This window comes from Salvia splendens, chromosome 1 (genome assembly GCF_004379255.2).
Source record: "Salvia splendens isolate huo1 chromosome 1, SspV2, whole genome shotgun sequence".
Classification (NCBI taxonomy): domain Eukaryota; kingdom Viridiplantae; phylum Streptophyta; class Magnoliopsida; order Lamiales; family Lamiaceae; genus Salvia; species Salvia splendens.
The window spans coordinates 32,508,185-32,534,803 of record NC_056032.1 but is presented as its reverse complement, the minus strand read 5'-3'; the positions used below and the strand labels follow the sequence as shown (position 1 = coordinate 32,534,803).

Below are 26,619 nucleotides of genomic sequence, written 5' to 3'. Positions count from 1 at the left end.
TACCTATAAACGTGACTCCGGATCCAACGCATACAGTACGTTTCCATATTATTTGAACTTTATAAATATGCTTATCCCCATCCTTTCGCAAATTGTTTCCACAAGCTTATCATAGGAAACACTTTCATCCAACATAATGAATCCTTTTGAAAAAGGAGGATTATATGAAATAACTGATCCGAGAATTATCTTTCCACCCAAATATAAATTGACACATTACGTCATACTATCAGCAATAATGTAAAACACAAATAAATATGTATTATTTTTACATTTATCATTATGTAGAGTAAGCCAAAAATTGGTCACAAATTAGATATTAATTACATCAAATATATACTATCATAACCATCCATCAAATATCGATCAAAATTTAGATATACTAGAATATATAATATCATAACAATCTATCAAATATTTCTATTAATTACACTACAATATATACTATCATAAAAATCCATCAAATATTGGTCAAAATTTAGATATACTAACCGAATAGGAAGACTAATGTTTGGAAGAATGGGCCCAAAATCGAAATCTTCACCCTCAAATCGCCGATTGTGTCGACCCGAGCAAGGGTTTCCTTAAGGTTTTTCGCATTTGGGGAGAGTTTTCGCAATTGGGGAAGGAAAGTGATTAGGGTTCGCATTTTTGGGAGAAATCTTGCTGATATCTGGTTCAACGATAAAATGCCCACCTGGATGGCGTTTTTAACATAAAAACGCCTACGTTGATGACGTTTTTAAACTAAACACGCCCACGTGGATGGCGTTTTAAACAAGAAGAAAACGCCAACGTTGACGACGTTTTTAGACAAACACGCCAACTTAGTTGGCGAGTTTATATAAGTACCGTACTTTTTTATATTCACAAATTAAATGTAAAACGCCATCCCGGTTGGCATTTTCACTTAATAAAACGCCAGCTCAGTTGGCGTTTTTCCCATAAATGGAACAATTAACAAAGTGGGTACATTTTTGTTATTGTAGTAGTAGACTCCCCCATAGATCCGATTTTCTCCAATGTCCACATCACTACTCCCTTGATCTTCTTTTTCCAATAGCTCAATGTCTGGGACATTGCTCTCAACATGCACCTCGCCAAAGGCTTTAGGTTTAGCCTTAAGTTCAGCAGGCCTCCCTCTATCCTTCTTGACTAGCAATGATGGGCCAAATCTAGAAACCAAAATTTCAGATTCGATGAAATAAATCCCAACACAGTACAAGTGATTTTCCAATAAAGGTGCTTACTTGAGTAAAGTCAATCACTAGGGGTGGAGAGAGATATATACCTCTCTAAATAGTGTAAGAAGTGATCGAGAAGAAGCAGAAACTGCTTTCTCATGTGACTTTCTATATAATACAAGGTCTTGTAACAGTTCTTCAGTCATCAACTGAAAATAGGAGCAAAATGCGTTGTCAGTCTCTGCAACTACATTTCTAATAACATATTTCAAAACTATTCTGAACTTACCAAAGGCATGCGAAGACATATTTCGCGAATTACATTCAACCCAACAGTGATTTCCTGGAAAACGGAAAGATGAAATTTTTAAGATACACTGAACTATAGGTTCCTCTTAATAAAGCACAATGGTACCTCGGGTCGCGATCGATCATGTACAAACTAGTTTACTATTTGCTTAAACAATGGTTCAACAGCATCAGGTGGTACCTAGTAGAAAGAATCCAAAATGTATGAATGACAGAATGAGAATACTATCCAGGAAATAAGACAAGCAAATGAAGAATCAAGAACAGAAACCACATAAATTCGGCCAATAAAATTGAGGTTACCATTTCATGGCAGGCTTGAACAGCTGCTGCAAGTAGAGTTGTTAGTTCTGGTCGATGTGGCTACAGTGAATACAAGCAGACTTGGATACATATCAGGATGAATACCCTACTTATATCAGTAAGGGATAAGCATACCTGGACGTATTTTTGAAGATAAGAATAGAAGTTCAACAAAATCAGGTGGTGAAGGCCAATAGTTCGTGCAATTACTTTAAGCATCATCATTTTAGCCTATGAGAAGACAAACAAAATATTTAACACATCATTAAAGCATATATTTTCAAGCCATCGTCCCATGTGAAAGTACACAAATGAATTACCTCAAACTTTTCATTGGTGCTAAACTGCACTCGAGAAAATAGCTTCTCGGAAAAACCCTGTGGACAAAATTTGACCAGTGTCAGTGATACAGACCAAACAGGAGAACTCATCCCAAAAGACTAGTCTGGTAGGAGAGAAAGCCCATTAGCCTATATACCCCACATCAGTTGTTCTCACAACCGATGTGGGAATTGAGTCCGTAACATTCGACCCTCCTTTAAGGGCCAACGTCCTCGTTGGTCACGGCCACGTTGGTCACGGCTGGTTCTTTGCCAGGCCACCACTCCGTGGGCCACCACTCCGAGTTCTCGTTGGTCACGGCCACGTTGGTCACGGCGGATTCTTTGCCCGGCCACCACTCCGTGGGTCACCACTCCGAGCGGTCCCAAACGCACTCGTTGGTCACGGCGAGTTCGTTACCCGGCCACCACTCCGAGCCGTTTGGGCTCTCAATGAAAGCACCAATTGATACAGACCAAACAGGAGAACTCATCCCAAAATACTAGTCTGGTAGGAGAGAGAGCTCATTTAGTCTATATACCCCACATCAGTTGTTCTCACAACCGATGTGGGAATTGAGTCCGTAACAGTCAGTCTCCCCCAACACCTTCAAAGAATAATATATTAGAGAAGAAACAGTGCACATTATTGAGCAAACCTGTGCATCTATCAAATGGTTTAGTGGTGAGGAGTAGTTTGTGTTACTTTTCTCGGATGATAAACGCTGCTGCTTCTTCAGATTTCGGATAAAACGCTGCAGTTTTACCTTCTTCTTTTTGCTTGATGGTGTGCCTTTAAAGTTTGCCTAAATTGCCCAAAGTAAATCATTAACATTTGGTACATATATATCATGGATGTCTGAAACAATTAATTCTAGAAAAGTTGATAAAAAGAAACTGACGAGGACTTGGCTCAAGCACCAGCCATATATATCAGATAAACAATTTTTTAGAGATTTATGGAGCTAAAAAGCATAATCCATATGAGTCAAGTACTCGAGGATGTAAACGCATTACTAAGCTATTATGTTATGAATTATGATCACAGTCAGTTTCTCTAATCATTTGAAGCAAAAACCTATAAACAGTTGAAAGAATGAAACACACCTTGTACATAGCTTCTTTACTCAGAAATACTTGAGGCTGTGGAGTTGCTTGGTCATCTTGGCTGTCAGAATCATCACTATCATCATCTTCGATCTTCTCAAAATCAAGAAGAAACGACAAGGCAGCAATCATGTTTCTGCAAAGTATATTTATTTATAGAGACAATTAGATATCAACCTGATAACTTATAAAGCAGCACAAAAAAATAAACCTTGTTGACGGATGAAAACATGCCATACATATAGCATTTGCCGTCCTATCATCACACCAAACTTTCCTCCGATGGAGATCACACAGGGTAATTAGCGCTAGCTTAGATATTGCTTCTTCCTCTTGCTGATTTTCCACAAAGATCAGTTACATCACACTTCAAAATTGAAAAAATCAAAGATGAGAGAGCCAAAAGCATGTAAGCACTATACACCTGCAGCATTCCAAGCAAAATGTTCTGGAGTGCCTTATTCTTTAGATCGTTCTTATGTTTCTGATTCATACGCCTAATGCTTTTAATAACGTGGGAAAATGCCAGTTGTCGCAACACTTTTCCCCGCAGTGTCTGAAGCACCATGAATACTTCTAGTGTCTCAGCGATGTCTATGATCTGGAATACAAGAAATCACACCAAGAACTTAGAGATTGTTCATTCTACCTGGACTAGAATTACACACATAGTAGAAACAATGATTAAAAAACACATTTCCAGTATGCCACCATATTCCATGTTACTTTTTGCAAAATTATGGCCAAACAGTGAGGAAAATAAGCATTTATTTACTAAATTCTAATAATATCAATTAATTAACAATAACAATACACAGAAAAATAATCCAATTCCACAGAAAATGCGACAAAGCAATATTCCTTCAGGTTTTCACATAAATCTCGAAAAACTCAATCCAAGAAAATAGTTACCTTTCGATTGACCAAAAGTATCAACGCTTGCGTCAATTGCACCGGGAAAAAACTCTTGGCGAAGATTCCAGAATCTAGACCAATTCAGTCGGAAATTGGGCCAATTCCTTGGGGTAAAACGGCGCAACATGGGCTAAAAACATTGCCCTGGAGCCCAAGTCCTTCGCGACGGAGTGATCGGCGGAGATTCCACTAATAGATGTGTAATTCAAGGAGGCTTGCTGATGAAAGAGGTCGAGAGACGATTTAAATTGATCGTAAACAAGCGAGAGCTCAGAGCTATATCCTTCGGGATCAACTTTCATAATGGACTGCAGGGATGTGAGATTGAGCTTTACTGAGGTCCGTCCCGACGCAGATATCTCATTGCCCGGTAGCGCCGCCATGGCCGAGAAGTTGACGTGCAGAAGAAGCGACGGCGCTATATTCTTAAGGATTCTGTTTCTGGTATTTCACTTTTATTTTGTTTTTAGTCTTCGGCTCTGTTTACATTGTATTAATATTAATGGGCCATGTTTTAACAAAATTCATTTGCTCATTATTTAATTTTATTTTACTACATGTTAGGTTTACAAGCCTTTGATTAAATAATTTTATTTTACTACATGTTAGGTTTACAAGCCTTTGATTTTTTTTATAGTTTCTTTTATACAATGTGCTATGCACAATCTATTTTATTTTATGAAATACTACGTACTCCCTCAGTCCGTGAATAAGAGTTCCATTTTTCCATTTTGATCCGTCCGCGAATAGGAGTCCCGGTTCATAATTACCATATATAGTAAAGATGTCTCACATTCCACTAACTCATTCCACTCACATATCATTTAAAACTAATATATACAAGTGAGACTTTTATTTCACTAACTTTCTTCCACCCACTTTTCTTAAAATTTCTTAAAACTCGTGCAGGAAATAAATGAGACTCCTACTCGCAGACGAAGAGAGTAATAAACAGTAGGATCATACGAAGTCTTAATTTATACGGATATAAAATAAAATTATAGTATTATTAAAAATAAAATATATTAACATATTAAAAATGTACAGAAATACTATTGAATAGTGAAAAAATTAGAAAACTTGATATCAACGGTTAAACATCTATATTCTTGGGCGTTGGGCCTTAAATCTTCATGCAAATAGAGAAAAAAGAGAATAACTCGGGCCTTAAATCTTCATGCAAATAGAGAAAAAAGAGAAAAACTAAAGTAGAAAAAAATTACACAAAGTCCTTAAAATTCTCCATCCTTGGTTTTCCCTCACATAGTCACACACTACACCTCTCAATGTCATTCGCCTGAACTCCCGCTCTTCTACACCACGCCGTTCAGTGGCGGATCTAGGATTTTTAGTTTGGGGGTACGATAAATAATTACATCTTCGAGCTTTAGAATCGGTTAATATCTTCTTTCAACTTGTCATTGTTTTTTTTGACAATGTTTCATTATCTTTTATTTGGATGACTTCAACTGTCAAAAATGAAAATTATTATATTTATATATTAGAGATAATTTATTTAAGCTTTTGCAAAGTGCGTTATTTTTAATGACAAAACATTTTTTGGCTTATTTAAGAAAATTTTCAATAATTTTAAAAATGTATTAGAAATACAAAAAATAAAAATATAAATTTTATTACAAGAAGATTAAAATACTTTACAAAATATTTGAAAAATGATTAAAATAATCCAAATATATTAAAAAGGACAATAAATACACAATAAAAACTAAATGCATTACAAAAAAATGTTTAAAAATACAAAAAATTAAAAGGAATTAAGCTTTAGAATAGTGAAAAGATAAGGAAATTAAATATATTAGTAGAAAAATAAAAAATGTCACATAAGAAAAATTAAAGGCATTAAATATTCTAATGCAGTAGTAATAATAAAAGGTAAAAAAATTATTATATCATAGAGGAGAACATAAAATTATGAAAAGCACTAGAGGAGACTCGAACCTGGGTGCAGCAGGAAATATCCTGGGAACTTTACCACTGGATCTTCCACTCCAATTACATTTAGCCGAATCTTATTTACTATTATTAGAAATATTTGGGGGTACAGCTGTACCCCTTTGTTCCCATGTAGATACGCCAGTGACGCCGTTCACGCCCTAATCATTACCGCCGAACTTCTTCAACGCCTTTCAGGATTTGGGCCCCAAGCCTCCCTATATAAAGGACCAATATTAAAGAATGAAGCAGCTTCTTTTAGCTCACAAGCTCTTCGAGCTCAGTTCCAGCCTCCTTTGAGTTCTCCTAGCTCACAAGATATACTCCAACTTCAGTTTCAAGCTCTCTGCCTCCACACTTGGAGAGGGGAAAATCCTAGTTCCGACTTTGTAGTTTGTAATCGTGGTTCCACCGCTCCGAGGAGCGAAGATACAATCTTTCATTTCTGTCTTGCTACGTTTTAGTTCATTTTGAAAGTGTTTGGTGTTTTAAACCTCTTAGTTCCAGAATTCCGTAGTTTTTTCGTTGTCGGAGTTGAATATTGACGTTGAATTTTGTTTGATCTGTTTTGAATCTGAAGTTATGGAAGTTTATGTTTGAGTTCTTGTTGGATTTGGTGTTGTCGAGCTTTATGTATGTTTTGTTGGATGCTTTTCGCAATTGGTAGTTGTTAATGTTAGATTTTGTAGATCCATGATAGTTTGTGTTTTGTTTCCATAGATCTGGTGTTCTTCGTTTTAGATATGCATGATCATGGTTTGCTTCTATTTGTTTGTCGTCTGGTTGACCAAGTAGCGTAGATCCGGTAGTTCTTAGTTTAAATTTCTCGTTTGCGACTTGTTTTGAAGCATGCTCTGTTTTTCGTCAATGGTGTTTGCTGCTCTGTTTATGCTCTGTTTTACTTGATTATATGAGGAAGATGAAGTGGCAGGTAGTTAGAGATTCAGAGTTGAAACTGCTTTATGCTTTTGTTTTTACAGCTTTTCTCCCAAACCAGTCAGTTTAGGAAAATTGGTCCCCACTTACTTTTACACTTTGTCTGCCTATTTTAGGAAAGTTCCAACATGGTCTAGTAGTTGCGGGTGCTCTTGGTTGTTTACTCTTAGATTTAAATGTTTGTTGCAAGTTTAGTCATTCATGCATGTTGTCGTACGTAACCTGTCTAGTTGATTCGTTAGGTAGAGTTCCATGTTTTATCCGCAAAGTCAAGTAAATTCTTAACTCACTTAGTTTGTGTGGCAGCAACCAAAAACCCTCCCAAAATGTCTCGAACACACGTTTTTACGCTTCCATCCTTGTGGGATTCGATTCTTACTTCCCTATACTAATTAATACTCACTTCGTCCCGCTTAAGATGACACGTTTTCCTTTTTAGTTTGTCCCAACTAAGATGATACATTTCCTTTTTGAAAACTTTCTCTCTCCAATTAATACACTCAACCACTTTTTCTCACTCCTATTAAAATATCCAACTTTCCTTATCTCTCTACTTTAATACTTACACTCACTTTTTCTCTATCCAATTAAACACTTTAACCAATAACTCCTAAAATCTCGTGTCGGCTAAGAAATGTGTCATCTTAGCCGGGACGGAGGGAGTAGTGTTTGTGGGTTAATGTTTTTGAAAGTAGCCTCGGATTGCGCGTCCGACGACACGTAGATAGGTCTAGCGAATCTGCCTTACCAGTTTGGTCCAGTTAGTCGGCTTGACCAGTCTGCGATTATATTTTATACTCCCTCCGTCCCGTGCTACTCGCACGTTTGCTTTTCGGCTCGTCACAAAGTCCTTACACTATTTATAATTTAAGTTAGAATTAATGCATTTAATTAATATGTTAGTTTAAGTTAAGAGCTCTTTTATTAAGTGATGTCTCATTACACCTAAAATTCTTTTTTAATTACACAAAAAAATCAATCCCAAATTTACGGCCTAAAATGAAAAGTGCGAGTAGCATGGGACGGAGGGAGTATCATATTTTCAGCAAGCGTTTCGAGCCTCTTCAGTTTACATCAACCTAGATATTGATGAGATTTCCAGTTTCAAAGAGAGGTAAATCTTTTCGTTACATTTTTTTGAGTTTTGATTTTAAATCACTCTTTATTATAGTATTGACTCTCCTTGAAATGTTAATAATCTTAACACCCATGTAACATCTTCATAAATCATAGGATTTCTGGTGATGCCACTTTTTAGTGTCAAGAATCGATTTTTCATTTGACTGAAACAAGGGTCTCTAATGAATTTGATGACTTGGTCGTAATGACTCTTGTAGATGTACAAGAAGATGAGGTCATTTTTTCCCCTTTTTATTTGCTATTTTGTTTCTTTATAGATCACTTTTATTTGAATTAAAATCAAAATTAATTATTGTGTTCCATAGGAGGGTTCTTACTGGAATTGTGGTAGAATTGAAAATGTTGAGTGCCACTATAGACAATGGTCCAATATGGCATGTAAACAATGTGTCAAAAAGATTGTGAAGATTAAGAATAGGTTCATATGCGAGAAGTGTGATAAGTCAGATGGAATTTCCATTCCGAGGTTTGATATTTCCATTTGTTTCTCATCATTTATATTTGTTTCCACATTTGACATGTCTACTTGCTTTCATTTTGCAGGTTCTGCTTGGTCTAGTTTTAGAGGACGTCTCAAAATGGTAAAAATAGTCTATTTTTTAGGACCGATAGAGTATTAAAAAATTAATCGAACCACAAGTCAATTCAAAATTTAAATTTATAATTTTAATTTTTAGAATTAAATATTTAATAATTTCAAGTGCTAGTTTTGTTAGAGTTTAGTATACTGAAAGCATCTTTCGAATGCTTGTGTATGTAATAACTCTTCTATCTATTTATACCATTTAATGAGAAAGAATATTTTGTTACAATGCGTTTTGATTATGTGTTGCTTATGTATTTATGATATGTTGAAATGTGTTTTTCATTTAAATACATAGCTTAAGTAAAATGAGTCTAAGTCTTCTGACAGTAGACGAGTTGTGCGCGGCGTTCACAGTAGGTAACTTGTCAGTTCTTGCAGAAGGAAAACTATTTCACAACCTAGATAGGCTTTGACTACCTATCGTGAAAGAGTCCGAAAGTTTCCTTACCTAAGGAAATGAACGACGTCGGTGTGGTATAGCACTGAAAGGATCAAACAGTGAGATAAATCTTTCTTGACTATTTACTGAAAGACGAGGTCTCGGTGATTGTCATTTCTTAATCATTGTTGACATAACATTGAGCATACGATATCAATTGAAAACTACTTTGACTTATCAAATGGTGAGGGTATTTCGTTGTCCAAGAATCCTGATAGATTGGGTAGTGATCATTAATGTCTAAGTGGTGCTAGTATTGTTATTGCAATGAATCGTGTGCTGGGAGAGGTCAGTCTGATAATATCCTCTAGAGGTGTTTAGAAAAAGGTTTATTATTCAGAAAACTAGTCAGTTGGAATTTATTTCATGAATAATAAATAATGTTTCTAAACTAGACCACTATTAGAAAAAGAAATTGATTAATAAAAGCCAGATGGCAGACTTGATATTAATTAATGGATATTTAAATCTTAAACACGGGAAATGATTTAATTAAAGAGGAAGTCCCGAAATACTCGTAATTTCGGTTTGGACGGGCTGTCAATATTATATCTATAGTGTATGATAATAATATTTAAGTTTGGGCTTGAATTAAATTACTTTTAATTTAATTAGTGAAAGCATGAACTGTGACCCAATCCAATCCTACACAGATCCCTGGTCTTTCCTAAAATAATTAACTTAATATAAAAGGGAAAAGAAGAGAAGACAGAATATAATTAAGAGAGGGATTTTCACATGTGTCGAGTGCATGTGTTCCTTCTTTCAACAAGATTTATAGTTTCCACTTTTGCAACCAATATTACCAAGTATAAGCGGCAAGAGCGGGGTCGAACCACAGAGACCGTGGACCTACTCGAGATTGTTTCTATGACACTGGGTTGGTGTTAGCCACCACGCCTTAAGCACTTGAGCATGGACTTAAACGCTAAAGTGGGAAACTTGAACCTTAAACATGAAAACTGAGTTTGAGAGCTTAAATTAAATCTAACTAAGAAAACATAAATGGAAGAGTGTTTTGAATGCTTTGTGCAAAGCAATTAACTGTAGAAAGAGACTTAGGCATGGACATTCCTAAACTAATGGCAACTCGAGACAAAGAAAAGCTTGAAATCATTTCAGAAACATGAGTAATGGATTTGCAGCTTAAAACAAGATCAAGATTGACTAGTTGCGGGAAGAAAATAAGCAAGCTTCGGAACACAATTTACTTCTAAACTAGAACAAAACCAGAACATCTACTCCATGAATCTTGAGCAAATCCTACGCAACAACTAGATCTCAACATCTAAGCTACTGGAAATCATGTAAACAACATGAATCTAAATATCTAAACCACCAATTGCGAAAAGCATCCAATAAACATGAGTAAATAACATCATCAACATGAAAATAAACCAAAGCTTCATAAAACTGGAAATAAACCGAGATCCAACTGCGGAGTTGTCAATTCTTCCGTTGAAACCATTTAATCTAACTAGAAAGTAAGGTGTGAAGGAGCTTCTAAGATGGAGGCGTCAATTCCACCGTTGAAACGACCAACACATTGTAAATCTACGCTAAAGTCTTGAAAACATGAAATGAAATGTAAACCCGACGTCGGAGTTGTCAATTCCTCCGTCGAAACTACAGAGCTAAGCTAAGAAAGTAGTAACTAAACTAAACTAAGCTAAGAGAAGGTGGCGTTAAGTGCCTATTAGAGCTTTCTACCTAAATTATGGTAGCGTTAAGCACCTATTAGAGCTTCCTACCTAAACTACGGTAGCGTTAAGTGCCACTCTTCATTGTGGAAAACTTCTTATTTATTGAGCAGCTTCAACTTCAACTCTAAGGCAACTTCTCATCCGATTTGGCCATTTTACCCTTGCAGTAATTGAGGGATCTTCATGTGGTGAGCTCTTCTTGATCAACTTGATCAAATCGCTCAGCTCATGTCTTCATGTGGTGAGCTCCTCTTGATCAACTCGCTCAGTTCATGTCTTCATGTGATGAGCTCCTCTTGATCAACTTGTTGGCTAGGTATGCTCCATTGCTTGTCCTCAACTGATCAACTTGTCTTCGGTTCTGGCTATTTTTCGCTTCTTTCCCGAGTTGATCAAGTTGTTCCTGGACTCTGCCGCTTCAACACTTTTTAGCTCCTGCATACTCAAATTCACCACTTTTTCGCACATTATCAACCCAGATAATGTAATAAACCCCTATAAAACCATGCTTGTAACGAGCCCTATCAATAATTCTACCGATAAAAAATTTGATCTCTGCAATCTGTAGAGAGAAAAATATTGTTTTTTTAGGGTTCTCTTTTCTGTCTTCAATTCTTCTCCAGCTTTTGAGGATTTGACGAGCTTTGCCCACACAAAGGTCAAATTCGAGTTAAAAGGGAACAGATCAGAAGATCCGTGGTTGAGATCAATTGAAGATGGTGATAGAATTCAACTCTTGAATTCTTACTGTACGTTGATTTAATTGCATATATTCAAATTGATTGGTGATTATATGCATATAAACATATTTCTAGTTTACAATCTGATAAAAGCATATCTAAATGTAAGTCTTTCTATCAAACTAAATAGATTTTCGCTGCGAAACCAACAAGTTTTATTTTTATTTTTATTTTGACATAAAATGATTCATTTAAACTATACGAAAATATCATACCCAATACTAGAGAAGAGAGATAGAAAAAATATCATACTACTCATTACCTAAATATCCCATTTTTATGAAAGTTCAAAAATGTCCTCCATGCTTTAGGGCATTTTCGGTGGAAATTTAGGATGAATAACGGAAAGATACTATGAATGTGATTACATCTTAGTATATGGACTTACCAAAATATTTTTAAAGTCCAATAACTATTGGCGCATAAAACGAAAATTTTAGAAATCATTTGTGTAGTTCATTGTTTTCTGTTTATAGTAGTACTTATACTTATTAACTAATTTTGATGATCGGGGCGGCGAAATTGGAAAGATATAACTATTTCGTCGTCAAAACAAAATTAGAAAGAATCCAAATGAAAAGTAAGCCCAATATACTTTAGGTTTTGGGCCTACCTCGCATCCGTTATTGACTAAAGTCATGTGTAGAATCTTGTTATCTAGATCCATCTCGATCATTCCAGAACCCTTCACAAATTCTTCCAAGGAAACTATAATTTCATCGATCTCCCTCTAGGCATGTACACGGTTCATAAGCCGCCGGTTCCGGTTTCGGAACCGGCGGTTCACGGTTCAATATTTCCATGAACTTGAACCGGCCCGCCAAGGTTTCTGGCGGTTCCGGTTTTAAAAACCGCCGGTTCAGGCGGCGGTTCAAAACCACCGGTTTCCGTCCAAAAACCGTCTGTTCCGGGCCGGTTCGGCGGTTCGTAATTTTTTTGCATTTTCTTATTTATTTATCTATGAAATGTGCGTAAATAAAATTCAAAAAATCACGATGAATATTGCAATTTTATTGAGATTACAAGTTACAACAATTACAAATCACAAAAAACTTGAAGTCTTAAACAAAAAATTTAAATACAACGAGACTACTAGTCTACAACGAAGCTAATTACAAATTACAAAAAAGACTTGAAGTTCTGAACAATAAATTTATAAGTATATATACTCTTAGTCGGCGAAGGAGATGTTTCTACATAACTAAATTGAGGACACGTTTAGCAATTCAATCTTAAATGTTGAGTTTAGTCTAACAATCAATAATTATAGTAGAATTGTCAAAAGTTTCCCGGATTTAGCCTTATAGAGAAATCTACTTCACCGACTAGAGTATATACAAATACAATTATTTAATTGTATTTGCATATTTTTAAAGTAGAAACAAATGGGAAAAAAAGAAATTAAGGAAAAAGGACTTGAACTCAACTTAAATTTAAAATTTAAGTTGAGGTGCCTACGTATCCCTAATGCTCATTTGCATTAGGGAATTAAAATCTACGTAGTTCTCTTACCTTACTTACCTATTTGGCTTGGCCGGCGGTTGACGGTTGGCCTACGATTCATCCCCGATGAAATCTTCTTGTGGTTCCTCCTGACAATCATCCCAATCATTTTCTTATTTTCTGACGTCAGCTTTGGTCCAATCAACAAGTAACATCACGGATTCCATATTTTTTGCGGAGAGATTACTTCTTGATTCATCCAACACACGCGATCCAACATTGAAAGCGGACTCGACAGCGACAGTGGAAGCCGGAACCGGAAAAATCTCCTTGGCCATTGACTCAAGTATGGGAAAATCTTTCTCGTGTGTTCCCCACCAATCGAGGACGTCGATTTGGGCTGGAGGAGTAGGACCTTCATCACCAAAGGAAAAGAGTGAATCGAAATATAAATCTAACTCACTTACCATACCTGAAGTCGACCTTCCGCCGGTGTTGTAGCTGTATAGGTCGGCTAATTGGGATTGCGCGTCGGGGTCATCGTAATCAGTTTGAAATGCGAAGCCAAAATTATGTTGTTGAGGAGGGGTAGGTCTTCTGACTTGGTGGGTACTATTATACTTGGTTTCATATTCGGTGTATAGAGCACGTAAGTTAAACTCGAAGGTTTGTTGGACAATTGACCGGTCCGGGAGGTTTATTTGAAATGTTTCGGTTAGGTTTACTCCCCATTGGTCATTGGTATCCGCTTGCAATGCTTGAAGTGGACCAAGATCAATAGAACTCAAATTGTTATAATAAAAATCTAAAATTCTGGAGGTACCGGCTAATTTCCATTTTGGATCTAAGACCTTTGCAATAAAAAACACCGTTGGAATCTCACTGAAATACTTAAGCCATTTGTCAATCATATAATATAAAACACACATCAATTCAGGAGAAGAGCAAGCATTTTTCATCGTCGTTTTAAAACCAAGTGATATATACATGCAATGCTCTAAAACACGAACAACAGTGCAATAATAAACACCCGATAATTCAACAGTCACATTTTTGAAATATTTGAACAATTTAAATAAACTCACGCTATGATCCCAACAACTATGCGACAGATATAAATCAGAAACGAGATAGGTTCTAAAAATCACACAAAGAATCTTTATGCTCCAAAGTAGAATTCAGACAATCATATGTCGAATTCCATCTATGAGACACATCCATGGTAAAATTCGTATATCTTACCTTCTTTTGATGTCAATACTTCTTCCAAGCTTTGCCAATAGGTGTCTTTTGATGGATTAATCTAACTGCAGTTCTAATAGGACTAACATCTTTTGCCATAATTCAAGCGCATCTTGTACACATAAATTCAAAATATGACATATGCATCTTTGATGAAAATACTTACCACCAATAACCGGAGCACAAGCCGCAATCAAGTCATAAATACTTGCAATGTTAGCAGTTGCATTATCAAAACCAATAGAAAATATCTTATTGCATAATTGAAATTCATTCAAAACTTGAATAATTAAAGAAATAATTTCGGGTGCAGTGTGCGGTGTCTCAAATTCTCTAAAACCAATCAAACGCTCATTCAAAGTCCAACTATTATCTACAAAGTGAATTGTAATGCCCATGTATGAATGTCTATTAAAAGAATCAGTCCATACATCTGAGCAAATGTTCACTTTGTGTCCCAAGTTGAGTAAATAACGTGATAATTCAACTTTTTTCTCCAAACATTGTCGAACGGTAGATCGTTGAACGGTCATTCGACCTACTCTTTTTGACAGCTACGTTCAAACCACTTTGCATAGTAACCTCAAATTTTTTGTCATCATAAACATTAAAAGGAAAATGCTTCATTGCAGGTCATCTAGTCATAACGTCAGCAAAATTTTTAGGATCATACTTAAAAAGTTGCGTACTTGACGAACCCGAGCCACAGGGTTGGAAGTTTAGTTGGGTTTGGGTAGCGGCAGTGCCACATTCTACCGGATGCTTTGTCACCAAATGACGACGGAGGGTGCCATATCCCCCACTACTCGCAAATTTGTAGACTTTATCACAATAGTTACAATATGCATGAAACGCCGATGTCTCTTCTTAAGAGAGCGGATCATTAGGACTTGAAATTACTACCGGGACCTTCTTGTAGTGTTTAACAAAAATATCAGATTTCAATGCTTTTTAGTGGGTGGATCAGGGGGAGGCATGTCCTCATTTCCGCCGGTGCTAGACGGAATACGAGAACGTGATCTATCATCATTGTTGTCCGAGTCCGACGATATAGCCACGTCGTACTCGTCATCTTGTTGGGAACTACCACCGCCCCCCACCTTGATGCATTTGAGCGAGTAGCATGGCGGTCATATGATCTTCTTCTATCTATAAATATTATATAAGTTGAAGTTTTAATTAAGAACACAAAAAAAATTAAAAAAACTCAATCTTATGAAATTATGAATTGTAAAAATAATTTTATTTTTTAGAACTTACTTGCATGCGTTCAGCCGCCACTCGGAAAACCTCTTCCATAACTTCTCGACGACTAGGTTGCTTTGATCTTTGGGGACGACTACTTTGATCTTGGGAAATTCCTTTGCCCCGATCACCACGTCTCGGTCGACCACGAGAAGAAGACATAATGCAAAATGAAAGTAGTATGGAATATGGAGTATTGAATAAATGGTAAATTACGAACACAACAACAAATATAGTAGTAAAACAACTTGAGCAATTAGAGAGATTGAGGATAGAGAATAGGGGAATTGAGATTAAGAAGGAAATCCTTGTTAACACAAGAATGGGGCGAGTAAAAATGATGGAGGAAGTGGGGTATTTATAGGGGTAAAATTGGTAGAAAAAAAGGTTCAAATTTCAAATTTTGGCCGGTTTACCTCCTGAACCGGCGGTTCAGTCCACAGTTTCTGACGGACACCGCCGATTTCTGGTCGAAAACCGGTGGTTTCTGACCGGTTTTCAGGCCTACACACTGCCACCTGAAAAAGGTCCTGAACCGTCGGAAATCAGCGGTTTTCGGCAGAAACTGCCAGTTTCTGACGTAAACCGCCGATTTTTCTGCACACCTAACCTAAAAACCTGCGCCCTAGCCGGAATCTTACAGTTGGAACCGCTGAACCGCCGTTTCAAACCGGCAAACTGGCGGTTTTGAACCGCCGGTTATGGTTCACGATCTTTTTGAACCTGAACTGGCCCGCTTGAACGGCCAGCGTTCCGGTTCCGGTTTGTGAACAGGCGGTTTCGAACCGCCGATTAACCGGCGGTCCGATTCGGTTTGTGCATACCTATCTCCCTCGTTTAATTATCTAAAATATTTATCTTCGAAACCTGATATTGCCGCACTAGTATATGACTTCATTCCCTCGTTAATCCTTCTAGTTTATTGTTTGTTAGAAAAGAAGAAGCAAAAAACATGGCAAGAGAAGGCCCTAATTGGGAAGGACTGCTTAAGTGGAGTCTTTCCCACGCCGACGGTACTAACACTTCTCCTAATTTGAGGTATTCTCTTATTTCTCCAATTCTTTTATAAAGTCTTCTTTTCCAAATTTTAGTTTGCTTAAATTTATTGGAAGTTAATTTTACTAGTTTTTTTTAATTTATTATTAATTGATCGAAAGTATGGTGAGAAAATCAGGTTTATAAGCTACTTTACCTTTAAAATAACGAAAATGAACCCATTTTGTTATCTCTTCCATAAATGGGGAAAACGCCACCCGCATTGGCGTGTCTATAAGTAAAGACGCCAGCCTAGTTAGCGTTTTATAATGTCGTCGTATTTTCTCCAAATACAGTTACGTTAAAACACGCCAACTTGGTTGGCGTGTATAAGTAAAAAACGCCTTTCGGGTTGGCGTGTTAAGTAAATTAGACACGCCGAAGAGAATGGCGTGTTTACATAAAGACGCCATCACGGATGGCGTTTTATAATTGAAAAATGCCAATACGAGTGGCGTGTTATAGTGTGTCACAAACACGCCAGTCCCATTGGCGTGTTACAGTTGGATTAATTTTTGGTCAATTTTTTCTACGACAGATTGCAACGTTCTGTAATGACTCGCCAACCTAGTTGGCGTGTTTGGTAGAAACACCAACTAGGTTGGCGTTTTATACTTCAGGTAGGTGCAAATCATAATGAACAATTTGGATTCCAGTGAGTTCACCCGACCGGGTGTTTGATAATCCAAAAACACCCGGTCGGGTGAACTCACTTATATATAATTTTACTCACCCGATCTACTATCACAATAAAATACATGCAAATACTACTCAATACATAAGTCCAAATACTACTCAATACATAAGTCCAAATATTACTCAATACATAAATTCAAATATTACACAATGCAGAAGTCCAAACATTCACGAAGTGGGGCAATTGCGCCCGTCATGACCTGGTTGACGGCAATGTTTACAATGGCGTCGGGCTCGTGGCTGGTCAGCTTCACGGACATCCATCTGATTAGGAATCCTAGTTGTACGGTATCGATCGCGACTTCGAGGCATTAGCTGAGTTCGTGAACACTGCAAAGTCCATTCAGGCACGTCCCAATAATCTTGGTGCCTGAGTGGATTGAACACCGTAGAATATTGGTGTACCCAAACACTTGTGTGGTATACGGGGTCAACAAGCGACAACATGTTGTCGTTTCTAAACCGCGCAACTGCCGCTGCATGTGAACATGGAAGTCTCCACATGTTGTCGTTTTAGAATATATTACGTCTCCATACTATTTGAACTTTGTTTTCAAATATGCTTATCCTCATTCTTTCACAAATTGTTTCCACAAGCTTATCGTAGGAAATACTTTCATCCAACATAATGAATCCTTTTGCAAAAGGAGGATCATATGAAATAACTGGTCCGGGAATTATCTTTCCACCCCAATATAAATTGACACACCACGTCATACTATCTGCAATAATGTAAAACACAAATAAATATGTTTTATTTTCACATTCATCATTATGTAGAGTAAGCCAAAAATTGGTCAAAATATTTTGATTAAGTACACGTCAATATATACTATCATAACAATCCATGAAATATTGGTAAAAAATTAGACTACAATATATACTATCATAACAATCCATTAAATGATTATATAAATTACACTACAATATATACTAGCATAACAATCCATCAAATATTGGTAGACTAATGTTTGGAAGAATGGGTCAAAAATTAAACATACTAACCGAATAGGAAGACTAATGTTTGGAAGAATGAGCCAAAATCGAAATCTCCACGCTCAAATCCACCACCGGGTCGACCCGAGCAAAGGTTTTCTTAACGAGTTTTCGCCTTGGGGAGGGTTTTTCGCATTTGGGGGAGGGAAAGTGATTAGGGTTCGCGCTTATGGGAGAGTTTCCACTGATAACTGGTTCCAGCCAAACACGCCGACGGGGTAGGCGTGTTTATGGTTGAGACGCCAACTCCATAGGCGTCTTTGGGTATAAACACGCCTACATGTGTGGCGTTTTTAAGCATAAAACATGCAGATGGTTGTGGCATTTTTTACGTACACGCCAACCCCGTCGGCGTTTTTTTATGTAACACGCCAACCACGTCGGCGTTTTTAACTTGCCTGTATTTCCATAAAATACGACGACATACAGTTCAAAATTGTAAAACGCCAGTACGGGTGGCGTTTTCACTTAAAAACACGCCAATTCGGGTGGCGTTTTTACTTAAAAACACGCCAATGTGGGTGACGTTTTTCCCATATATGGAAGAGATAACAAAATGAGTACATTTATGTTATTTTAAACGTAAAGTATCCTATAAACCCGATTTTCTCAAGTATGGTGCTTTAGTTGTTTCTGGAGTTTCACTTGTTTGTTTCGACATGAATTAATTAGAGTATATATTTTTCATGCTTTAATTTGGGCTTAGTGAGGAGAATAGAAAATGGTTTATGGAGGCGATGCAAGGGCAGACAATTGATGTTATAAAGCGAGTGAAGGAGATAACACTTCTTATGAAGACCCCAGAGCAGGTGTTGGAGTCTCAGGGGGGGACTCCTCAAGATATTGAAGGTCTTCATAGTTTCTAATGATAATTTCATCATCTTATCTTAATGTATGTATGTATGTGGTTGGTTTCTGAGGTTTTTTCAATTGTGCTACTTGTGTGGATATGTTGGATGAGCTACAAGAACATGTGGAGTCTATTGACAATGCTAATGGTTAACTCTTAGTTATGATCTGCATTGAGGATTCTTTGATTCAAAGAGATTGTGGATTGATTATGTTTCTGTGCTTCGCTAGATCTTCACTCCATTGGTGGTCTTGCACCTCTCCTCGGCTACCTCAGGAACTCGCACCCTAACATTAGGGCGAAAGCAGCCGATGTTGTTAGCACCGTCGTACAAAACAATCCTAGGAGTCAACAGCTGGTCATGGAGGCTAATGGCATGGAGCCATTGTTGACAAACTTTACCTCTGATCCGGATGTTACCAAAGCACTTGGTGCAATCTCTTGTAAGGATCACTTTGTTTGTGCAATGTGCAGTAATGTAATCAATGGATGAACAGTTTCTTGATCCTTTCTTTTATTCAATTTTCAATTTGCAGCTCTGATTAGGCATAACAAGTCTGGAATTGCTGCGTTTCGGTTGGCTAATGGTTACACGGCGCTGAGAGATGCTTTGGGCTCTGAGAGTGTGAGATTTCAAAGGTATATATCTTATTATACTTAGCTAGACATCTATGCTTAGCTTATAATGTTGATTAATGGTTTAGCCTAAAGCTGCGGATGAGTAATGTTTTGTGTAATTATTAATGCAAAAATGCATCATATGCAGGAAAGCCCTTAACTTGATCCACTATCTCCTTAGCGAGAATCGTTCAGACATTGGTGTTATATCTGAGCTTGGATTTCCTCGCATGCATCACGTGAGGATTCTGATGTACGTGAAGCAGCACTTAGGAGCCTTCTTGTTCTAGCTCGGGACAGGTCGGAGAAGCCTGCTACCTCGAGTGAAGATGATGATAAACTGAAGCAGATTCTACAAGACAGGATCAGAGGAATTAGTGAGATGTCTGTTGAAGATCTAGGAACTGCGAAAGAGGAAAGGGAGCTCGGGGCCTCTCTTTGGAAAAGCCTGTCACAATGAACCATCCCTCTCTTTGAGCAGGGCTTTCTATCCCTCCTCGGAGAAGACGCTCCTCCTCCAGATGTAGCGAGCCTGTATTTCCAGCCGGCTCTTAGAGCTTTGGCTGCAGACAGAAGTCCCGACCCAAAACCAGAGAACGAAGCGCCTTTGTTATTAGGTCCTGGACCCTCAGCTTAGGTCAGTTCGTTTAACACAATTATGGACCATTATATGTGTCTTAGTTAAGATCTTGTGCTGTATTTATTCTTTTCCTATATTCGAAAAATCCAACCTTTTTATATCTCACACTGCAACTGTTCATTGTTTGCTTCACTGTGCTCAAGTTTGTTTTATATTGAATGTTTTGCATTCTGTTATCGCGCCACCAAGTCTCATGTTAGACGGTTTGATTAGTTGGATCAGGCAGTGTCATTAGATATGAGCTAGAAATCGAACATAAATAATAGACATGCTAGAATTGTTGCATAGGAAACGCTATTGAATTTTTAAGCCTCCTCCTGCCTAATGCTATAGTAGGTAGTTAGAGAGAAGGAAAACCTCGTAACTAAACGAGATTGTTTAGGGCGAGGCCACTCTCATTGCGGAGGGCAGAAAGTGATAACATATCTCTTTGCTATGCATTTGTTAAGGCTTGAAGAATCATCAAAGGCATAGCTATACGCCTTGGGACAAATGGCCTTGAACAAATTTGCAAAAACTGTAGGTTTGCAAGTTTTGGGATCTGCATACTGCCCTGTGCAGCAGTATTTTGGTGATTGCATTGCTAAGCAAGCACTCTTGCACCCCACCACCTGCCCTCCCACTCTAACCTCCAACGCCGAGGGGCAGCACACGTTCAGATCGACCTCGCACGACGCAACTCCACACCCCACCCCGCCCCCGACGGGCTTCATCGAGACTGGCAGGTTGAAGCCGTCCACCAGGCTCACGTCGTAGAAGTGGAGTGGCGAGGTGGACGAGCCTAATGTCATCTCCACCACTGTGGCCGGGGGTGATCCGCCAAGCCCTTGGCAGTGGAGTTGCCCGGCACACCCGCCCGTGGCGCACGAGCCCTTCCCATTGGAGTCGAAATTGCAGAGCTGCCTTCCCCATAGCCGACCCGACCACTTCTCAGGGACGTCGATGGCCACCTCCCCCCCGCTGCTGAGGAGGAAGCCACCGTCGTTGAGGGTCCGCTGCCCTGCACCGCCCTGGATTGCGGGCCATATGCTCTCGTTGCAGTTGTTTACGACGATCAGCTGATAACCACTGCCATCTGTAAACATAAATAATTGATATCAGGATTTTGACCATTTTGTGCTAAAAATGAAAAAAGCAAAGCTAAATAATAATGTGTACTTGTTCTAGTGAGAGAGAGGAGTATGGTGATAAGAATGAAGAACGCATATTGGAAACTAGGCAGCATTTTTGTTAAAATCAATCTGCAATGTTGAACTGAAACTTGTGATTTGTGGTGTGAGGGATTGATGCTGAATTTAAAGCAGAGAGGAGGCTACTGCTAGAGGAGGCTACTGCCTCAACTTCAATTTGCATTTCTTTATTTAATTTTGTCCCTCTTTTTCCCACACTTTTTTCTTTTTTGTAATCAAACAGAGAGCATATATGCATTGCTTCTAGCTGAGGATTTCTTCTACTTTGATGATGTTATAGACTTAATCATGTCTTTAACTTTAGCATGTAACAGTGAATATAACTATTATTGTGCAAGTGTATACCTTGTACTCACGTTCAGGTAAACACTGGATTGAGTTATGGTTCTTTCATACATACATATGGGACACAGAATATTTTGCCCCTTTTTCACCATAAACAAAACTAGTCTTTTTCACTTTAGAGTCGGCTGTCCTGCGAATATAAGATTGCATTATTGTCAATCTGTTGGCAAAATGAAACAAAATTCAGTAAAGAAATAACCGAAACCACTATATAAATGTTGATTCGTTTATCATCAATTAGTTTAGGGTAGAACTTTATAAATTTCTATCATGCTATCAGAGTAGATCGCTGACTATGGGCTAAATTTATCCGACTCATCAGTATATCTGGACTGAAACTAAAAAAATCTAAAAAAATGATTGACCCATATACTTGGGCTTTAAATCTAGACCGGTTTGATAGAGGACTAGTGCAACCTGATAAAAAAAAAGTCCAAACCCTCAAAAGATCACTTTGAAGGGTTTGAGAAATAGTATTGGCAAAATAAAATAAATAAATACTGTAACAATATTACTATATCTCACATGGATGCAAAAAGAGACTTTAAATCACTATATAAGTGTAATAAATCGCCCCTCTATCATTAATTGATTTGAAGATGAAACTCTATGGAATTCTACCACCTATTTATGCTTAAAATTCGCTGAGGCCGAACAAAATACTCAAGTTTTGTTGTGGCTAATTTGATGATTTCATGTGTGGAAACTAAGAGCAAAGCCACAAATTGATGCCGTCGAAGCTCAAAGTGTTTGCATCTGCAACTGAAAAGCACCGATTGCTCCTTCTTCACTCTTGGTGTTATTGAGTTCATATGTCTGGCTAGATTTTATGTGGTGCTCTTAACATTTAGTTTAAATTAATTGATAAGATGATTTACCTTTATCTTTGTTTATTCCAATGCTTTAGTTTTCGTTTATGGGTTGATTGATCATGTATATTTTTATGCGTCTTGAGTAGTATTATTTGTTTAATTTTTCCTTAATATCTTTGTTCTTACTTAATTAGAAATTGACTGAAAACGAGAAATTATTGAGTTTGATTCATTTATAAATAATTCAATAATAAAATTATACTATAACGATATTTGAGAACTTGATTCTGAACTTTCTACACTCTCAGACTATTTATGACAGATGAAAAGGCTAAAGATTAAGTGTTCAACTAATGTTATAGCTAAAATTTGTTAAACGTTTGTCGAGTGAAAATAAATGTTATCTCCATTAGCTTTTAGTAGAAAATAGTAAATGTTTAAGCTTTGAAATGTGCTAAACAGAGTAAAATTAGCATATTCTACGTTATTTAAGCGGCAATATTCATTTTCAAAGCCCAATGAGCCCAATACAGGCCCATCAAGTCTCACCGTGACAAAATAGCCCAGGTTTTGGAACACTAGCAAGAAAAATCAAGAAAAGAGAACAGCAATTCTGCTTTCTCGATTCCTTGATCCAAAGCAGAACAGTAGGAGTGAAGCGAGGAGGATAAAAATTAACACTAAAAAATTTGATGAGGCTCGCAGCTATAGTTTCGAGGGTCGTCAGAAATGGAATAGGGTCCGTTTTAGCGGTTAAACCACTGCATCCGCCACCTCCAAAAGTGGTGGCACCGCCGCTCAGACAATTTTCAGCCACTAGCACGCCCAACCCAGTTGCAGTTGAAATGATCAAATACGCCACCTCTCTTGCCCGCGATAAGAAAACAGGTGCCACTTGTTTATTCACTCTTCAAGTTTTAATTTTTAATTTTGAGGTTTAAGGTATCAGAAAAAAAATGAGGTTTATTGGTATTGCAATTTCAGAAGAATCTTACGCGCAAGGATTGTTGGTGTTGGAACAGTGCGAATCAACTCTACCAGATGAGAATTCCAAGGGTTTGGTCGAGCTTGCTCGCTCTACCTTAATGTTTGAGAGGTACTTTTCATTTTAATTTTTTCTTGTTTTTTTTTTGTTTTCTTTTACTTCCCAATTTTATTCTGCAATTAATTCGATTTAGAGGGTTCCATGAGACAGCAATTGAGGGATTGGGAAAGCTTCAAGATTTAAGCTTGTCTTCTCTTGATATCAAAGGTGAAAAAATTACTTAATTTACTTGACTTATTTATTACTATTATATTCAATGGTGAAATCTGTGTTGGGCTTGTGCAGTTGCTGCTTCTGAAGCTCTGGTGGGAATTTATCTACAAATATATCGAGTAAGTCGCAGCAATAATGAGAATAGCTCCTTTCAAGTATAGTGTTGTTTGTAGATTTGAAAGTGGAATACCCTGACGTCTGTTAAAAACTCATTAGGAGGATGCAGCATCAGCTGTTGCAGATTTGGCATTGCAAATCCTAGGATCAATTAGACATGGATTAGGTGATGGGGGTGGCTTTGAGGTTCTAGAAGCCCGAATCAAAGCTCTGAAAGGTCTGATCGAGCTCATATGCGGTGACACTGAATCTGGTGGGTATGGTCGATTTGTCAGGTCCTTTGTATGTTTGTCTTTTGTTCACGGTGACTGAATTCCAATCCTTGTCTGCAGCACAGTCAGTCTTTGAGGGAATACCGGGAGAGGGATTATTGAGTGGTAAGGTTTATACTTTATGAGAAATATATTTCTTGAAAGAATATGCACTTCTATAGTTCTATTCATCAATATTGTGTTTGTAGCCAATGCTGCCCTGTCTTATGGCGAGTTCCTTCATGGAACGCTGAAATTTTCCACTGCAAAGGAGTTGTACCAGAGAGTAATTCAGGCAATGTCCGACATCAAGGATTTTGGTGATCCTAACAACCTTGGAGCTTGTAACATGACACCACGGGAAGTTGCAATTGCTGCTGGTTGTTCTTTAGGGCAGCTCGAGGCCCATGTGGGGTAATCAGTCTCTAGATTATTATAGTTGTGCGATCAACTTCCTCTGCTACCAGGGTCATCACGTCTTAACATGTGGTTTTTCTTCTCTAGGAATTTTAGTGATGCAGAGGAGATACTGACCACTGCAATGAATCAAGTGGAAGAGCACTTTGGTATGTTACTTTAATAGTACACTTGATCAGAGCACGAACATGATTGAATTACATTTGCATTATAGTGCCATTGCTGATATATGCAGGCCCTCAACATCCCAAAATTGGTGTCGTTCTGACCTGCATTGCTCTCATGTATCGGCTAAAAGCCATGGCGGAGCGCTCGAGCTTCCTTCTAATTCAGGAGGTAATGAAGTTTGTTTTGCTGCATAAATAGGATAAAATGTCAGATATATCAGTTATGTTCGTTCACTTTTCTTCACGGCCTTTTCATGTACATGTATCAGTTTGGTATCAGTATCTGTTTATATCGCAACTTCACTCAGTTTCTAGTAGAAAGTTCTTCAGTCATTCTTCACTCGTTTTTGTATTTATATTCTGTTGAAATATTCTGTTGTGTTATTATTTTCTTATGGTTGATAGGGTCTTTTCAGAAGAGCAATCGAGCTGCTTAAAGCTCCATCTTTAGAGGGTCATGGTAAGAAATTGCTATAGATCTTTACAAATCTTCCCAACTTGGGTGCTAATTTACTGAGGCGTATTTCTTTTAATAATAGGTGTCGATGGAAACATTAGCATGAACGATATAATCGCACTAGCAAGAGGTATACCTTAATAACTGAATTGATTTGCTTGCTAATAAGCTTTTGCTTGTATTTATATGCGGTTATTGTCTGTATCTGTGAAGGTGGGTATGCAGAAACGCTTCTTGTGCAACAGTCGAGAAAAGCAGAAGGGGAGAGATTGAAACATTGGGCAGAAACTGCTTGGGGAAACCGGTGGATGTCACTGGGCGAAGCATTGGAGCTGTCGGAATCTTCGCCTAAGGTGCCGGTCATAGATACTCGGATATGCCGTGCGGTTTAGTTTCGTGTACATAATATGATGCTTAGATGGTCTTGCCTCTCCTAGACAAAGCAGGCAGCAACACCTAACACTTAATATGTGGAGAAAATGGTTCATTTGTTGAGGTTTGGTAATAAGGAGGCAAGCATGGAGGTCATATGATTCCTAATTGAGGGTGGAATGTAAAATATAATGGTAAATGTTAATTGCCACTTTATTTGAAAATAAAGAAACTAAATAATGCATGTGCCTGTTTTTTGTTATTAAATTGTTATATTGATGGTTGTGTTTGGTATACATGGTAACGGTTGAAGCCTAATTTATTTGAATGACCATTTGGAAGTTTTATAAGATAAATTGCTAAAAGTGATAAATATAACTGAAATGGCATATCATTTTAATAATGTTACTGAATATCACAAATTGTAAGAAGAACTTTTATTAACCCTGCTGTGATTATTAGTCAAAGAGGGTCATCAAGGTGATCAACTATTTATATGTATATTATTGATAATATTTGTATGTATTTTAAACTGGTTGTTGGTGATATTGATTTAGAAGGATCCGAATATGAACCAGGAAAAACAGAGTGGCCCGAAGTCGTCGGACTTGCCTCAGAAGAAGCAGAGAACAAGATAAAGAGAGAGGCTGTGGTGCCTTCCAATTCATTTGTGACAACGCATGGATCGGGTTAGAATCTTCATAGATTCCTCCGCCAAAGTTATTAAACCACCCAGAATTGGATAATACTTGTACTTCAATAATATATTCATCACTTTGTACTTGTGCATTTTCTCAGATTTCCCATAATAGTAGATAAATAATTGGCACGTT

General features: G+C 37.6%; 2 protein-coding genes and 2 pseudogenes across 5 annotated transcripts; 2 read left to right on the top strand and 2 right to left on the bottom strand.

The window, feature by feature from the left end:
* Positions 1–241: 241 nt before the first annotated feature.
* On the bottom strand, positions 242–4,587 carry LOC121798443 (annotated as a pseudogene).
* Positions 4,588–16,517: 11,930 nt separating this feature from the next.
* Positions 16,518–20,397, top strand: LOC121773730 (annotated as a pseudogene).
* Positions 20,398–20,609: 212 nt separating this feature from the next.
* Positions 20,610–21,674, bottom strand: LOC121803754 (thaumatin-like protein). Its single transcript, XM_042203369.1, has 2 exons — positions 21,559–21,674; positions 20,610–21,475 (listed from the first exon to the last, which is right to left on the bottom strand). Exons 1-2 carry the CDS (start codon positions 21,623–21,625, stop codon positions 20,796–20,798), a joined length of 747 nt encoding a protein of 248 aa, XP_042059303.1. The 5' UTR covers positions 21,626–21,674; the 3' UTR covers positions 20,610–20,795.
* Positions 21,675–23,329: 1,655 nt separating this feature from the next.
* On the top strand, positions 23,330–26,619 carry LOC121798420. 4 transcript variants are annotated; one of them, XR_006050057.1, is made up of 13 exons: positions 23,330–23,635; positions 23,732–23,843; positions 23,926–23,999; positions 24,078–24,124; positions 24,222–24,375; positions 24,455–24,499; positions 24,583–24,787; positions 24,878–24,939; positions 25,026–25,126; positions 25,363–25,417; positions 25,497–25,544; positions 25,628–25,980; positions 26,344–26,619. XR_006050057.1 is itself a non-coding variant. In XM_042197438.1 (13 exons), the coding sequence occupies exons 1-13, from the start codon at positions 23,440–23,442 to the stop codon at positions 26,422–26,424; spliced, it is 1,299 nt and encodes a 432-aa protein (XP_042053372.1). In that variant the 5' UTR covers positions 23,330–23,439; the 3' UTR covers positions 26,425–26,619. The 4 variants fall into 4 exon arrangements, 3 of the variants coding, with proteins under 3 accessions (XP_042053372.1, XP_042053364.1, XP_042053357.1); XM_042197438.1 differs by having other exon boundaries at positions 25,628–25,767; positions 26,365–26,619; XM_042197430.1 differs by having other exon boundaries at positions 25,628–25,767; positions 26,347–26,619.